At 31.3% G+C, this 18575-nt stretch overlaps 1 protein-coding gene across 1 annotated transcript in view; it reads right to left on the reverse strand.

Annotated features, from left to right (window-relative positions):
- LOC143078608 (uncharacterized) overlaps positions 1-15177 on the reverse strand; it is a 34497-nt gene extending 19320 nt beyond the window's left edge. Inside the window, exons 1-8 of the mRNA XM_076253463.1 lie at positions 15010-15177; positions 12819-12905; positions 11024-11236; positions 10254-10403; positions 8871-9083; positions 4980-5195; positions 4106-4393; positions 124-307 (exon numbers count right to left, since the gene is read on the reverse strand). Coding sequence (XP_076109578.1) covers positions 124-307; positions 4106-4393; positions 4980-5195; positions 8871-9083; positions 10254-10403; positions 11024-11236; positions 12819-12905; positions 15010-15177 — 1519 coding nt within the window. The remainder of the gene's footprint in view (positions 1-123; positions 308-4105; positions 4394-4979; positions 5196-8870; positions 9084-10253; positions 10404-11023; positions 11237-12818; positions 12906-15009) is intronic.
- Between the last annotated feature and the right edge of the window lie 3398 nt (positions 15178-18575).

An 18575-nucleotide genomic window follows, 5' to 3' on the forward strand; every position in this document is an offset into this window, starting at 1 on the left:
CACTTAAATAACCCAAACAAATATGTAACAAAGAAGCACAATATGACATATATACCAAGCATATTAGCACCAATTGAAAACAAGAAAACACACATTTGCTATATTACAATGATATTAACGTACCGTTGACACAGTTCCCATTAGAACTACAGTTGTTTAAACAAAGTAGACTTGTAAGTTTTTCTAGCACAGTTTTACCGTCGTCTGTTATTTCTTCCTTTAGAGTTTGGTTCCTCTCCAATTCTTCTTTTGCCGTCATAAGCATGGTGTCCAAGGTGGTAGACATAAAAGATATATCACCTGAAGCCTAGATTAGAAATAAATAATTGAAAAAAAAACTATTATTTAGAATATTTCCATCATTTAAGCATGTATTTATCAGTGATGTCTTACTGAACTGATGATAAGAGTAAAAAAAGCTATACAATGTGTTTTAATTTTGAATCACAATTTTCACTTATGCATGGCGGTACTGTCAAATTTAGTTCGAAATATAACGGTCGTACCACTTGGAATGATTTTTTTGTAGACATGTGCCTTACAAAAGAACTTTTGAAAAAGATTGCTCAGTGTATCAATATATAATGTTTCATTAGAGTAGACATTTTTATCGTTCTAAAGAGGAATCAGATTTCCGTTTAGACATATACATCCATCAATCCATGCCTCAATATTAAATATTGCTATATACTTGTATTTTCGGTAACACTATATTTATCTTACAAATTTCAGCTAATAGTTTAATAATAAAAAGTATATGTTATTGTAATACTTTTATAAAATAACGAACTTTAGACGTATATACTTTTCTTCAGATCTTGTTATTATATATGTATCGTTTTGAAGTCACTAGCACACTTAGTGAGTAATAGTATAACCTACTATCGTAGGCGAGCCATAACGAAATACCTTTATATCATCAACACAGGTTGCTATGTAGTCACTTGATTTTTCCCCAGTTATTTCACTTAAATCTGCGGGAAATCTTTTGCTCAGATATTCATTACAAGTAGACTCTGCAAGTTCATACGTCCATTCATCAGTCCATTCCGGTACCTTAAATAATCGACAAATTATTGATACATGTGATATATCATATTTCTGTATTATATTTATACATAAGTTTTTACCTTAAAAATATACATGGAAAAAATCAATCAAAGTTCAAAAGATAAATGTCCGACTTTTTACACATGTTTACTAATCCAGAAAAAAAACAAAAGTTTAAAAGAACTCCAGTCACAGTTGGACAAAGTGCGTCGATAAGAAATTGTAAAATCAGCTAAAAATATGTTAGATATTAGATTGAATGATAATGATAACGTAAAAGCAGAGCAAATAAAATCATCGAAAGTATACCAGCGAGCCAATGTTAATTATCAGTCTATTTATTATATGCAGATCATTGTACTTATTTTTAACGACAAAGACATATATCATATCGTGTATGTGTTGTGTATACATTTTTATGTTGTACACATACTTTGTACATATTTTTGTACAAGTTATCAGTATTTTGTTAATGTCTCTACATAATTATATAAAATAAGCACATTGTCTTTGGTTCAGCTTATCATTGTTTTATTTCTACAACTTCATGCTACAGTCTTGCACATAGTACTGACACACAGTATATATATAAACACTAAGAAATATTTTAAACATAGATTTGGTATTAGTGAAACAATAAAAATGTAATCTAAACCAATCAGGTGTCATAGTTTTGTAGCTTCATGATATAGAGAAAGGGCGTAATGTGAGGCTGTATATGAATATAAATTTTAATATTAATTGGTGAGTAAACCATCAAACTGGATAAATATTGAAGATAAACTTGTATCACCTGATGAAAAGTAAAATCACAAAAATACTGAACTCCGAGGTAAATTCAAAACAGAAATTCCCTAATCAAACGACAAAATCATAGGATAAAACACATCAAACGAATAAAAAACAACTGTCATATTCCTGACTTGGTACATGCATTTTCAAATATAGAAAATGGTGGATTGAACCTGGTTTTATAGCGCGAAACCTCTCACTTTTATGACAGACGCATTAAATTCCGTATTTATTACAACGATGCGTTATCAAAACAGACATAATCGGTAAAAAAGTCAAAATATGGTTACATCAGTCATCACTGTGTTACAATCTCAAGACAAACAAACATATACAAAAAAACACAAAAAAGCACCTATCAAATTAAAAAACACATTCCTTGTTTCGCGTGTTGGGCGTCAGAAAATGCAAACGTCACAAAAAAGAAATTTTGTCGTTCAATGTCTAATCAAAACAATTATAATTTCACATGAAGATTGGTGGTATCCAGGTTAAAAAATCAAAAGTTACGTTAGAATTAATTACAGAAACAGACCGAGATTAAAAATTGTCCAGCATTTCTTTACAATTTGTAAGAATCAATATATGGTTAACACTACTACCCGAATGAAATCATGTTTTCGTTTGTCGTTCAAAGTAATATCAAATCTATAATAGAACGATACCATAAAGACATAAAATAGACCAATAATATAACGTTAGGATCTTTCAAAGTACAGAGCCACGTTATAAGAAATAAGGAAACACAAAAAGACGCATATACAAAACACATCAGCAAAAATGAAAGATAATACAAACACATTTGCGGGATGTAGAAAAGGTATGTGTCATAACACCGATAACGTGTATAAAAATCACGTACAAATCATAATTTGTACGAAATAACAACTTTGCATATTTTTGTATTGAGTACATCATTTTCAATATGAAACCAGCAACCAGCACAAAATACACAGAATGACAAGATTAATTTAGTTTTGTTGATATCCCAAAGGGTTGACTGAAATATAGTTATTTTATTCTGTAAGACTTTCCTCATAGAGGGCCAAAGTTTCGTTTCGCGGGAGTTTTTTACACGCTGAAGAACTATGGCTTATACTGTTTCAGAAATGCTAAGGTAGCCTGCTCAATAAAATTAACAGTAACATATTGTTTGCATCAGCTGGGGATTTCAACATAATATGTCTAATCGGTGATACTCGAGGCCAACATATTTGAAAGTTCAGAACTAAAAAAGGAAGTTGCAAAATCCAGGTAATCAAGGAAATAAATTCCTTAATTGAGAAGAATTCCCAATTTGTGTAACAGTCAAAATTTCTGTCTTCATACCTTGCAGAACATAACTCTTTCCATTTAGATTTTAGAAAAACATTAACCGTTTAACTAGAATTACCACGTCAAACAATATGACCTAGGCTAAATAGGGTGTTTGTTTGACTTTGCAAAATGTATAAATAATAGCAACAGTAATAAACCGGTGTTCAAAAGTCAAAAATCGATTGAGAGAAAAAAGAATCCGGGTTACAAATTAAATTTGCAGCAACAATAGAGCTGTTAAAAGCAGCACGTTGCACGCTTAAAGTGACTTCTCCGAGGGTCTGTCTGTAGCTAGTTGTACTGTTAAATAACCAAGTGACAGTGCAAGTGTTCTACTTTCAATTCGATATCACCACCTTCCAAAACCTATTGTTTATTTTTTGCTAACTTGTTTTATTCCCATATCGCATTATAGAGAGAATCTCATATGGCTTTTTCAATAACGCAATTTTATCAATCTGAGACACATATGTAATCACGAGAGCTATGCTCGAAGGATTGTCTTGGTTGAGGGTTAATACGATGTGTGACATTGAAAAAGCCATATGATATTCTCTCTATAAACGCTTTATCATATAAACTTATGTAAATTTTTATGTTACATGACGTCATACCGATTCGGGGTTTGATAATGTCTTTGCCACAGTTACTGACATTTATGACGTGACATCATACTTATAATAGGTGTGATAAAGACTTTGCAACATTGACTGATATTGGTATCATCACGGATAGCCTGATACAGCACGATGGTCATTGACCGTATTACACATACAATTTATCTGTATTTACTATTATGAGTATATAATAAAATATAAAAAGTAAGAATGATTTCATGATATTTTCTAATTCATATAAACAAGGACCCTCTTTTGTCACTTTATTTATCAATGTGTTCTGAGAAAAGGTTTTATTAAACATTTGCTTATATATAACCCAAACATACCCCAATATAAATAGAGTCATCAAAAACATCATCTGAAATAATCAGTGGTGTAAAATCTATAACATCATCAGTATCATCTGTACTTCTTATCCCCCTTCTAAGTGGATCACTGACTGCCTTTGGTTGAAGATTGCCATTTGAACATCTACTATCTAAAGATAAGTCAGTTTTGACATCATAACATGCTTCCATTGGCTGAGAGAGGTTACAGTGGATGTAATTCTTGTCTGCTATTCCTCCGTGGGTGCCAGCCTCACTGGCACATGTGCAGTATGATTGTAAGTTGGTCTGATATGATAATATTGGCGGATTTTCTTGAAAGAGTGATTCATTGGTCCCTGTGACACTATAAATGCAAATAAATAAACATTATTTCATTTAACTGGGTATTTAGCTTTACGTTTTTTCGTCCTCGGTTTTTGTACAATTTCAATGCAAACCGACATATTGATAATTGCTAGAAAAGCAAAACCGAACTTAATACTTCGTAATATATTTGTAAAAAGAAGTATGTTTGTATAAATATAAAATAGATTTCTTTTTTTTTTTCTGCAATATTTCTTGGATGTGGATAGACTTATCAGCTGGAATGAATTTTTCGGGAAATGCAAAACGCTATAATTAGCAGAAAATTGCTTTTAACCAGACCGGTTTACATCCACTTCATTGGAACTTTCGTGGATAGTTGTTTCATTGGCAACCATACCACATACCTAATTTTCATATTTAACAGATATCAAACGTCTAGACAGTATTTATTTCTTGTTATTAATTTGCCGTTCAAGGTATATGTGTTGTATATATATATGCATATTCTTGTGTGGATGCTATATTTCTAAAAAAATACCAAATTTGAATGTATATCAGAATTTACTAACTCCCATGATTCTGCAAAATCCGATATAGATGTTGTCGCAACTGTCTCATTCCGTTTACGAAAATCATCGTCCTTTTTTCCGTTTTGTGAGCTTATGTATCCACAAAGGCCTTCTGCACACTCTAGGTCAAGGACCGATGGTTTTACATGAATATAAGTTATATAATCCTTGGTATACTTAAAACTTATCTTTGTTCCTATAGGCAAAGTCACCTTTTGAATAAAAGACAAAATTCACAATAACTGGCTAAATATTTGAACACAAACACATTTATATGTATAACACATAGCTAAGAGGGTGAAAGAGAAGATTTTTATGACGGGAAAACATTGTCAACAGCGGTTACAACCAGCTTTATCACTCTCAGAGCTTTTTGTAATGTTAAAAACAATACGGAATGTTTTGTAATAGTTCATATTTACATATCTGTATTGTCTTTTAAATTTGAAGCGAGAACACTTTACTATTACGTCATGTTCATAACAACCTTATTACAAACCGGTATAACAAAAACAACAAAAGTAAACCAAGATGTACTGTTAATTTTGACAGTCTATGAAAAAGGTTTCAGGCTAAAAGGTATAACTTGAACATTGTTTTTTACCGAGCTGAATTCCATTCGTTGTCCTTAAAATTAACGTGTTTTTATGGGTCTACATAGAAGGGGTGACTTTACACAAATTGTCTCCCGCTGAATCAGGTAATTGTGAAAAATAATCACCTTCTATTAATCAATAAAAAACCATGCTTTTGACAAGAAGTATAATAAATCCCTTTCCATTTGACCAGGTGTTGGCATTTAAACCCTTTATCCAATAAATCTGACGATCAGTAGCTCCTCAAAGTGACTCAATATATCCGGTTGTGTTCTTTTACAATTAATTACAAAAGGTTCGACATCAAAGTAGGAATGCATTCATATTTATCTTTAGATCACATTGTTCTAATTGTTTGAAAAGCTTTATATTTGTACTTGAGCTTACAATTTAAATGCCTAATTGAAAGAAATCGGGCTCATTGTACATGCTACGCGCTTTTCAGGTTTCTAAATGTTTAACGGTTTTGTAACTTATTAAAGGGAACGGGTAAGCCTGGGTACTAGCATTCATAAAATTTTCCTGGCGTTTTTTCCAATTCACATCATTAAAAAATTTAAATTAAGAGTCCGTGTATCGTATTCTTTAGTCTTATTGAAATGCAACGTTGCATTTTAATTTTATGTTGAGGAGAACTCTGGAAAACAATAACAGGAACTTCTCTTGAACTGAATTTTACTGTACGTATTGTTATGCGTTTACTTTTCGACATTGACTAAAGGTTTGGGGAGAGTTGAGATCTGAAAAAAAAACATGTTTAACCCCGAGGCTTTTTTGTGCCTGTCCCAAGTCAGGAGCCTCTGGCCTTTGTTAGTCTTGTATGATTTTTAAGTCTAGTTTCTTGTGTATAATTTTTGTTTAGTATGACGTCCATTTTCACTGAACTAGTATAGATTTTTGTTTAAGGCCCAGCTGAAGGACGCCTCCGGGTGCTGGAGTATCTCGCTGCATTGAAGACATATTGGTGACCTTCTGCTGTTGTCTGTTCTATGGTCGGGTTGTTGTCTCTTTGACCCATTCCCAATTTCCATTCTCAATTTTATACATCATTGCTTGTGCTTTGAAAATGTTCTCAATTGGAATAATTATGACTGTATTAATGCGCACTATTTACAGCCTTAACGTAAATTAATGTTTTTAAAATAACGAACAATTTCGACAATACCGTCGTGTTGCTCATAGAAACAGGTGATAAGTATTATTCGGTAGTTCATATTTGAGGAAAGATGATAGGATCATTGTTACCACAATTGTTATATATCCGTCGTGAAACATATATTCGATTACGTGTGGCCAACTCGTGAAGGTGTGGGTACAAATTTGAAGGGAAGATTACAATTGGAACAAGTTTACATATCAAAAACATTATTATATACCAGATTGGTTTTAATTTTCGTCATCTTGAATAAATAAAGGCAACAGTAGTATCCCGATGTTCAAAGCTCATATCGATCGAAAAAAACAAATACGGGTCACAAACCAAAACCGAGGGAAACGCATTAAACATGTTAAATATAAGAGAATGACGACACAACATTATAATGTAACACACACAGAAACGAACTAAGCATTAGCCAAAATCCGATGAGAATAACAAATATAACATCAAAACTAAATACATGATTATTGTTACCACAATTGTTATATACCTGTCGTGCAACAAATATTATATTACGTGTGGCCAACTCGTGAAGGTGTGGGTAAAAATTTAGAAGGGAAGATTACAATTGGAACAAGTTAACATATCAAAAACATTATTATACACAAGATTGGTTTTAATTTTCGTCCTCTTGAATAAATAAAGGCAACAGTAGTATACCGATGTGCAAAGCTCATAAATCAATAGAAAAAAAAACAAATACGGGTCACAAACCAAAACCGAGGGAAACGCATTTAACATGTTAAATATAAGAGAATGACGACACAACATTATAATGTAACACACACAGAAACGAACTAAGCATTAGCCAAAATCCGATGAGAATAACAAATATAACATCAAAACTAAATACATGAATATGGAATAGAAAAGTACCGTGACACGTCTTATAATAATGTGAATTCACACTCAAATATAAGAGGAAACAAACGACACAAAAGAAACACAACGTTAAAATGTAACACACACAGAAACGAACTATAATATAACAATGACCATATTTCTGACTTGTTACAGGACATTTTTTAAAAAGAAAAAAAATGGTGGGTTGAACCTGGTTTTATGGCATGCCAAACCTCCCTCTTTGATGGCCATGTTAAATATAACATTAAAATGACAACACAACATTACATATAATAGGATTGTGATTTTTTTTACCGACGGTATATTATCCACCACTCAAGAATGAACCGCCTCGAAATAACACACTATTGCTGATAGAGGCGTTAATATATATCAGTCAATTATTTTCAAAACTCTTATAAAAAATTTTTTAAGAAGCATATCATTTATTCATACATGCTGATTTTCTACCTTTATCCCCGAATTTTCTAAATCTTTTAGAAATAAATCTAATTTCGTAATTGAATGCATGGTGTAGTAAAACCTGTCATTTTTTCTGAGATGCTGCTGATTTATTTTCATAATGATATAACACCACTATCAATGTTTGATCACTGTACTAATAACTGCTAGATTCAGACGCAAGAATGACTTCCAATATATGTATAAGAGTTAGCATAGATTTGAAGCATACATAAGAAAAAAAAAATATTTTCCAGGATTTCAACGAAACAAGCTAAAGGCATATGCTATTCTTAAAATTTAAACGAATCATAAAGGTATATTATGCAAATAACTTAATACAGTTTATTGCAAGGAATCACCTAATTCACAGAGGTCAATTTTCCTGAAGGAATAAAAAACTGTTTTTATCCATCTAATCAGCATTCCTCATTCAGAATTGAAAGAGTTTTAATGGGATATGGATTTATGCATAGTTAGTTTACTCTGGAACCTAAAAATGATAGTTCCTTTTTGAAGATCAACTGTTCACTTTCTACAAAATGGGCGATATCAAAAGGCCAATTTTGGATAACAAACTTAAATCAAATAGCTTAGGAGGGGGCGGAAAGGGTAACATTTTCTGCAAGTTGTGTTCATTTGACATCGATTTACATGTAATCCATATTAGTCAATCAATTTTTCCCGGTGATGGTAAGTGAAAACACAATGTGATTTTTTTTTTTTTTTTTTTTTTGTATCCTACATTGAATTTTTATGTCGTCCCTAAGAGTTATACATATTGATTTTAAAGCAACAGTTGTCAATATTTTTAAACAAATACTTACCTCAAATGTGTTTGAAGCGGTTTTTTCATCTATAATCATGCTTTTGTCGTCACAGATACGTTTATCGACGATAGGTGTATATAGCCCACGGGATGAAATTTTGGATATAACCTTTTGAGTTCTCACAACAAAAAGAGATTGACCAGACTGAATAGCCACTCCACAGTTGCAGGTTGCCCTTCCATTTGCACACTCTGTAAATAATGCATTAACCTGAAAAGGTATACACATGATCTTTTATTTGAATTATAAAATTAAAGAGACGTTTCAGCAATAGTTATAATTAATAACTGACACAAAATTGACACACCACATTATATGCACAGCTACAGCAATGCGACGTTCACAAAATTTATGCGTAATACTTGAAGAGTCTCATTTAACAATGATGAATTTTCGAATCCTAAATGCTCTTCAACTCTGTACTTGTTTGGCTTTATAACTACTAGTATTTTGATCTGAACCACACTGATGAGTCTTATGTAGACGAAACGCTCGTCTAGCGTATTAAATTAAAATCCTGGTACCTTTGATAACTATTACTAAACGTCAGAACTTTAAAAGCCGAGTAAATCTGAAAACAATAAATCTATAAAATACCAACTTGAGACTAGGGACTTTTAACCATGTATCTAATGGGAATGTTCATTTTTTAAAATGTTTTTTTTCCCCAAAAAAAAACCCACCTTAAACATGTTAAATGCATTTCTAAACTATCATGTCAAGAAATATTCACTGAACATTTGTACAATCAACTTTGTTTTTGGTGGGGTTCATGTTGTTTTTTCTTTAGTTTTCTATGTTGTGTCATGTGTACTATTGTTTGTCTGTTTGTCTTTTTCATTGTTAGCCATGGCGTTGTTAGTTTGATTTAGATTTATGAGTTTGACTGTCCCTTTGGTATCTTCCGTCCCTCTTTAGTAACTTTTATATGTAAGATCTCTAACTTTACAATAGTATTTCCAGTATAGCACAGATAGCAACATTGTGTTTCCGGCCATTGCGTACCTACTTCAAAAAGCCTTTATTTAGTTATCCATATGAACATAATTCATATGTTTGCTTACAAAGCATGCACCTTTTTTTTTTATGTAACTACATGTATGTTATTGTATCACAAGAACCCATCAAATGCAATTTAATTTTATCGAAATTGTTGCATTCTTTGAAAGATTTTAGTAAGAAGCTTTTTAAAATATAAAATCTTGGTTTTTAGTTAAGATGGTAAACAATTTTTTTTATAGATAACAATGACGAAAATTGTGTCAAATGCATGTCTTTAATGTCGCACTTATGACAGGCACACAAACAGAATACCTGCTACAGAAAATCTAAACAGAAAATAATAAAATCAAGAGAGATTTATAGTTCTAAACAATATACCTGATATGGATATTTTGTATTCTTGTACAGGATGTACTCGCCGGTACCATGGTAGTCATACTTTTTGCCATCAGCAGTCACAAAATGTGGGTCATTATAGACCTTACACAAGCGATTTTTCATTTTTTCATCAGCATCAGAAACACTTATCTATAAAGTAATTGTTCTGATATTTAGGTTTGCTTTTTTTTTCAGTTATAACCTTAACTTGTAAACTTTTATGTAGGACAGCCTTTAGCTTTTTACTTTTCTGTCTATACGCATATGCAAAATTTAGGTAAATGTTTTCGTTCATGCAATGAACTGGGTTGATCCAGAACAGCAAACATTGCTGGAGATTAGATCCAGAACAGTGACACATACATATTGAATGAAGTTGAGAATTGTCAATGCAACATTTCAATATAATGACAGTAAAATGAAACACTGTATGGTCTTAAATATAACATTTTCAACGAGTTATATAACCTTTTAAAGAGAATGTCGTCAAAGGGTGAAGAAAATCTGTTTTTGGTAAAATATGTACATAAATAGAACGGAACGGAATGAAATTCTCTTTGTCACATTTAGACTTTCCTGATAGGACATCAATTTTGCAGGTCTGATTTAGAAATAGTAACTCATTTCAGTTTATTCTAAATTGTCAGGACGATGTATTGTACAACATGAACTAGACCAAACGAAATAATTGAATATAACCTTAAAGTTATACATGTTATAGACATCTGACAACTCATAAATGATTTGAGATTTCATTTAGTGTTAATCACCTTTATGTCAGGAATTGTTATGTTATCCCAAGCACCTGATAAATCAACATTACTTTTGAGTGACTTAAGTCTTAATCTTGTAATTCGATGTATGCCTTTGTTGTATTGACCGTCTATATATCCTGTCACATTAAACTGAATTTTCGGATCTGAATCCTTGTATACAGCTGGAACTGTTATTCCACAGAACTGAAAACTGTTAAAAGCAATGTCCTGTTGTGAAATTTTGCTTGAAGAACAAGTTGCTGGTGATTCTTGGTACTGTGGCTGCGTAACGTAGAGTATCTGGTTACAATATGCGGTTTGGTCAGCTCTATAACAACCAACTGAAACGGTAGCCTCATATGTGATCATCGTACTTTCACCTTCAATTACTTGATAGTTTAATTCTACAGGCTGGAATATAAACAACAATTTAATAAAAACACTAATATTTCGTAACTCCTATATGTTCAAATAGTTCGGGAAATCCACCATACACTGTATTTAATTTTCTATTCAATACAAAATAGTGAAAAACATCCTAATGCTATCATGTAAAATATAAATCACAATACATATTTTTTGTCAGGTTATCGAATACCATGTATCTATGCATATCTATCAGTTTTGTAATTCATTTGTATACATTGTTGAATCTTGTCACATCTTTCATATGTTGTTAATGGGTTACTTTTTGCAAAAGGTATTATTACATTAATAAATTAATAAATACAATAAAGTCTCATTTATCTACATCATACTAATAGATTTCCAAAAAATCAAATTCTAAAATAACAAATAACTATTGTATAAACGAATCTTTTTTTTAAATAATAAAAAAAAAAAAGAAACGTCAACAAAATATAACACCATTAAAATTAAAGACATCTTGAAGAAATAAAACTTGAAACAAAATTTAGTAAACATGAACAGGCTCTAAATGATAATTGTTATAATACTTGTAAAAAAGAATTGAAAAATGAAGTAATGTCCATACATTGTTACAATTGTTTATACTGATTTTTGTTAACAACTTTTAAAGTATGCAGATTCAGTACCAGACAGTTAAACATGTCCGAAGAAGATATTTTGAAATCAGTTTAAAATTCAATCAAAAGTCTATATATAAATTAGAAATTTTTATTTGATCTTCCTACTTCGCTTGCTTACAGTATTACATCATTTTTAGTGTTAAAGAGAAAGTTCAAGAGTTTTCCAATCTTTTAATAACTGCCATACACTAACTCGTAATTCAGCATATCGGAAAACAGGAAATAGGTTACTGACAGAACTTACAAGAACTCAAACCTAAAACTCAAATTCCAAGACCAAATATAAAATGATTCTTTCACAGAGTACCTGAGATAAATATGTGACCAATATTCTAAAGTTGAAACAAATTAAAAATTATCCGCAAATAGATTTGAAAAATCCACATACGATACAATAATCAATGACAATAAACACGCGACTAATAACTTTCGAACGACGCTCAAATCCAAACAGTTCATGTTCACTAATTTTACTCAAATTATCATATACAACACACTCAAACGTATATCCAAATTATAAAGCGTCTAAAACATACAAATTACAAAGTCGGGCTGATTTGGCTCGATTATTTCAACGATCATCGTTTCGTTTACATGTGATTTTAGTTTTGTATCTTAAAAGAAATGATTCAAAGTACAAATAATTGAAAAAGACCTCTTTTTTTCATCATTTAATCTGTATTCAGTTTGTACAATTTACAACTTGCATTATTACAACTTGTAGTAATTAAAAGTGTCAGTATAAACTAACAGAAACTTACGTATATTCCAGCTTTGAACCAGTCACTCTCATAATAAGGACCTGGGAAGCTTTCAGCTTCATTTCGAAGTCTAACGGAGCACCTAACCTATTAAATGAAATTGATTTTAGAATATTTTATCCGTATTTTTTTCCTTTTATCATGTTTATACTACTGAACTGAAGTTTAAAAAACTTTACAACGTTTACAGTACATTGATTCATCATGTTCATACTTAATAAATACAAATTTAAGTTAGGCCAAAAGCACAAATAAATAGTTCTCAGAAGGCAACCATGTACTAATACTGATACCGTTGTACACAATATTCAGTCTTTTTTCCGTGTTACTGAATGTTATAAATGAAGTTGTTTAAAATTTAAAAAAAAAGTCCAATTAAAGATAATTGGGTACTAACTACAACAAGAACAAGAAAGGAAAGAAATCAACAACGACGAAAAATGTCAAACAATAGACGATACACATTCCATAAACCCTTTCACCAAAAACGGCAAAATATGAAACATGAACCTCATCTAACAATTCTCATAAAATGTATGGAGTTCTTTTGTACTGGTTATAGTAGTAATATTTGATTCTGGTTATTTGCTAGATAAACAAAAAAGAAATGAAAAAGATAGAAGTGTGACTACGAGTTATGGAACAAATCCCGTGTCATAGGTGACACAGATATTAATACAGGATAAACCATAGTGTGCTGGTTATCACCCAGGTAGAAACTCGGTTGAAATAGAACAAAAGAATCAAAGCTCTTTGTTAGAGAAGGCAATAAATGCTTACTGCAATGTTTACTATAGTGACAACATTTTTAAAAGTTAATAGAAACAAAAAAAATGAAAATTTTCTTCTCAATTACGAAGTGTTTCCTTTAAAAACACCATTTGCATAAATTTTCAATGTATCTGGTACATAGTTCAGCGGAAAAATTAGATATCAAGTCGACGACATGGGCATCTTACGAGTTGGATGTAGAAAATGCATTACCTCCGATTTTTACAAAAAAAATCCACAGACGGAAAACATAGTTATCTATTAGTTCAGTAATTTTCGTATCTGCCCTTCCATTATGTTACTCAAGAAAAAAATCCGAAAAATGGGTAACAATTGTATCGAAATTGGAAATCGAGTGCACCTTTTTATGTTAGGGTGTGTTTGAGTTGAATATTTTGTCTTGATATTAAAATTCGTCTCGCTTCAGATTCTATCATTTTAATATATCAAAATTATAGGTTGACTTTAAAACATAAAAAAATCACAGTACTAAAATGATGAAGTATATGGGTCAAGTGAAATACCTATCTAATGAATCACAAAAACAGAGTAGGTGTGTTCGAATAGCTAATATTTTACTAAAAGTACTTGACGATAGTCTTTCAAGTTGGATGATGAAAATGCATATCTTCGAAATATTTTATTTTTTGGTGTGGGATAACTAGTTTTCAACCACTAAAAAAATCAAATCTGCCCTTCCACGAAATATTTAATAAGATTTTTTTAAAAATGTTTATCAGTTTTTAAAAATCCACCTAACAACCGAGCAGACAATAGTTTTAAGTTGAATAAATGCAGACAAGATCATTAACTTGTGCTCATTAGCTAGTTGATACATTTGTCTTTAAAAATACAACTGACAAATAAAGATTGTAATAGTGTAATATGAATAAAATTATCGGTTTCCAAGAGCAAACTTGGCAGCGCGTCATCCCTACAATGGCTTCCATTTCTACTATTGTGAAAATGAACTGGCGTAATGGGGAGATACTTTTGACGAAGTAAAATCCTGACTGCAACTTCTATATAGAAATATGTTACTCCTATCTTGTATAAAGATTACATAATAACAAAGCATCCCAGCTTAAGCCATTTACGTTTAATGGAATAATAAAGACATTTTCGAAAACAAATGTATCTTTTTTCATTATATTTCAAAGTTGACAGATAGCTTTTTTCGTCTTATTTTGTTTGTTAACAAAGTACATCAATTGTTAAGTTCTTATACATCCTTGGCTTTCAAAAATTTGACTTTTAGCGTTACTAATGAAGGTTAATCCAGAAGAGTTTCTGAGGCAGGACATTTATAACGTGTTGTTTTCATTTTTTATAGACATACACATGTACACTTGAGATGTTATGAATTTATTTATCGCAATATTGACATTAGTTCTTTATCAACTTAGGTACATACACTTACTATCATATTCATGTGATGTTTCCCAACCCAGTCATCGGGACGAAGGTCTGTTTGTCTTCTATTACTATACAATATGTTGTTGTGTTCGGTGAGGTAATGTGCATTTATATACCAATAGACATCGTACACGTAGTTTGAAATTTCATCAAAGTTGCACTGGAAGACCATGAGAAGACTTGGAATTTTAAAATTAGGACGAGGTTCTTCTACTAATATCGAATCTACATGTGGTGTGACTTCTTCAGTTGGAAACCCAGTGTCTACAATTTCATAATAAATACTTTGATTAACTGATGTCATGAACAATTTTTATAAAACACTTACCTTTCATTTCATGAATAAAGATGTATTCCTGATCTCGAGGTGAAATCCATACTCTTGAGAACGTAAAAATAACCAAATAAAGATAGAAATAGTACATTATAAGTTATATATGATGGTATGGTATTCCAGGAACAGTTACGTATAAATTTAAATAAGAATTGTTTTTAAATAAGTTAAAATCAAGGTTTCGGAAGTTTTACTTATAATTAATGTAGTTTGAGCTCATTTCAAGTTATTTAAAAAAAGTTGATTCGAAGCTTACATAGAATTGTAATGTAAGTAAACAAATATCATAATTTAAAATCAGCTTCAAAAAGCCAAACGTAAAAATCATAAGCCTACCACCATTCTTATAAAAAGAAGATGTGGTATGATTGCCAATGAGACAACTGTCCACAAGAGACCAAAATAACACAGACATAAACAATTATAGGTCACCGTACGGACTTCAACAATGAGCAAAGCCTATACCGCATAGTCAGCTATAAAAGGCCCAGATAAGATTGAGTCCCGACTTGTTGTTTTGTTCATTTCTCCAGTTACAGAAATGTTCTATAAACATGACAGATATAAATTGAGTAGTCAAGAAACTTCATAACATTTCAGTAGAAAGAGGTTTCACGAGTGAAAAATTTGTTTACCTTTATAAAGCATAACTGCACTTTTTTTTATGTTCCAACTGAATTTCTAAATGATATGATTAGTTTTGCAAAAAAGGTTTCCATTGGCTAATTTCACAGTTTTAATATAATCTAATATTTTTTTTACGGCAATCAATAGTTCGACATCAATCAGCGTTGAAAACACATGTATACTGTACTTGTACTTTTTTTCAAAAAATGTTTATTTATTTTCGGAATTTTTTCTAAAAAATGCTTGATTTGTTTTATATACCATTTTGGTTGTTATCAAATGATTAAAGTAAAACTGTCAAAAAAAATATCTTATACTACATACACAATCAATCGATAACAACTACAAAATGCAAAATAGAAAATGTATATGGTTCTATATCACCACAGTAGCATCAACTCGTGAAAATGCCTCAACTGTATTGAACCCCTACCAAAACAACATATAAAAGAGCTAGAACTAGTGCACAGGAGAGCAGCTACATTCATGTACAACAAATATCATGACGTATCCCCAGGTTGTGCCAGCTTTCTTATGGAGAGACTTAAACGGGAACCACTTAAAGATTGCCGCACCAAAGCCATGGTCTTTATAATAGAAAAAATAGATTTGAAGTCATTTATCCATCTAATTATTACAAACTTGGAGATTAACAGACCACTTTTTAATTTTCTTAAATTTTCCTCGGAGTTCAGAATTTTTGTGATTTTCCTTTTCGAGGTCTTTGACATGAGCTTATCACATTTAGGAATTCATAGATCCCAGATTAACATAGTTTTAAGTTGTAAATATATATTGTAAAAAGCTACTGCTGAATTTGATAATGGAGGAGGAAAGCCCCCATGATTAAACCGAAGAAATGTCATATTACACCCACGACGAGTCCAACTATGTACTATGTATATTTATTTTTGGCGATACTGTGGTGCATTAACATTCGTTGGATACAAATTTTCTAAGTTTTCGTAGATACAGGGGAATCACGAATTTAAATATTCAACAAAAAGCACATTTCTTAAGAAGTGTATGCAGACTTTTCTAAAACAACGAAATTAAGTATCCATGATTATGTAAGTTTTAATAAATCCATGAAAATTGGTACCACGAAATCAAATAAATCCATGAAAATTGGTACCCACGAAATCAAATAAATCCATAGTAATATACTAACAGCGAAATCCGAGAATATAAAAACACCGAGAAAATAAGTACAATCATTCCACTATGACAATTTGCCATTTATAAGATATGCGCCATTGAACTACGTGTAAACAAAGAACACAAATGGAATGTGTATCTCGAATGGAAAATATTTAAAAATATCAAACATACTTACTATTGCAGCCTGGATAAAATCCATTGTATGAAGACCAACCAATTGGACATTGTACGCCTCCTGTGCCTTGAAATGAAGTATGAACAAGTGTAAGATTATAAACTGCTAAATTTCATAAATGTATTGCTTCATTCACCTTGTATGCTTTTAAGTTAAATACTGCTCCATTTGACATTTGTCCTCAAAACGATGTTTACGATATAAAGTCATGATCTGATTGAGGGAAAATGAAATATAATAACGAAATTTTCAGAAAAGTATTGGTTTTTAAAATCAATCAAGCGTCACAAAATATAGCCACATGTTGTTTTTTTTTAATTTGTCTTGCAGGGGTAAACTCTCATTTTTTTAATTCATAAACAGATAGGCTATGCTATATTATGAAATCTCCCACTGACTGCAGGCACAGTTTAGCATTCCGTCTACAGTACAATAAGAAATTTTACTGGCTTCTGTCAATTTCTGTTTTTAGATTTTAAAATGCTTTTATTTCATTTAATACAGTTACAGAAAATCATTTAAACTCACCAAAGCAGTATGCAGAATCTGATACTTGACTAGACTTCAGATAATAAACATTGTAGTCTGTACAGTTTTTAATATTGATGTCCCAGGAAGAGTCACACGAACCTGAAAAAGTCTGTGTACATACTGTTCTAGTTACGATCCCATCCTCGACTGATGGTAGGGCACCTGTAATATTGTTAGAAAAGCAAGTAATATTTATCACAGGATGCTGATAATTTGTCCTCCAAACCTTTTCTATTAAATATATCGGTAAGTGAATCAATCTTACAGCATGCCTATAACAGTCAATTATTTTGTTTAGCATATCAGAGAATAAAATAATGGTAAGTATCTATACCAATGACACAGACAAGGACGACAGGTAACTCTTGAAAGAGGTTTTTATAAGATTAACAATGGTCACAGATATGTATATAAAAATATATGAAAATCACGACTATATGTGGTGTGACTGGCAAACATTTCAGAAGTTGTTAACACGTTGCATAGCTTTTCAATACTGGTAAACTATTGTCGATTTCTTTTATGATGTAATGTTTTAAGTCATATGAAACGCGTGACTTTTGAAAAATGATGTTTATCCAATTCTTCAACCAATGCATGTATAAATCATAGACCAAGGCCGCGTTCACCATGTTCACATTGACCTAAACTATATATATATATATACCTAGGTATTGTTTTAGTTTAATTCACACATAAACTAAACACAATTACGTTCCCACTGATAAAACTCAATGTTTAC

The sequence above is a fragment of the Mytilus galloprovincialis genome, chromosome 6 (genome assembly GCF_965363235.1).
Source record: "Mytilus galloprovincialis chromosome 6, xbMytGall1.hap1.1, whole genome shotgun sequence".
NCBI lineage: Eukaryota > Metazoa > Mollusca > Bivalvia > Mytilida > Mytilidae > Mytilus > Mytilus galloprovincialis.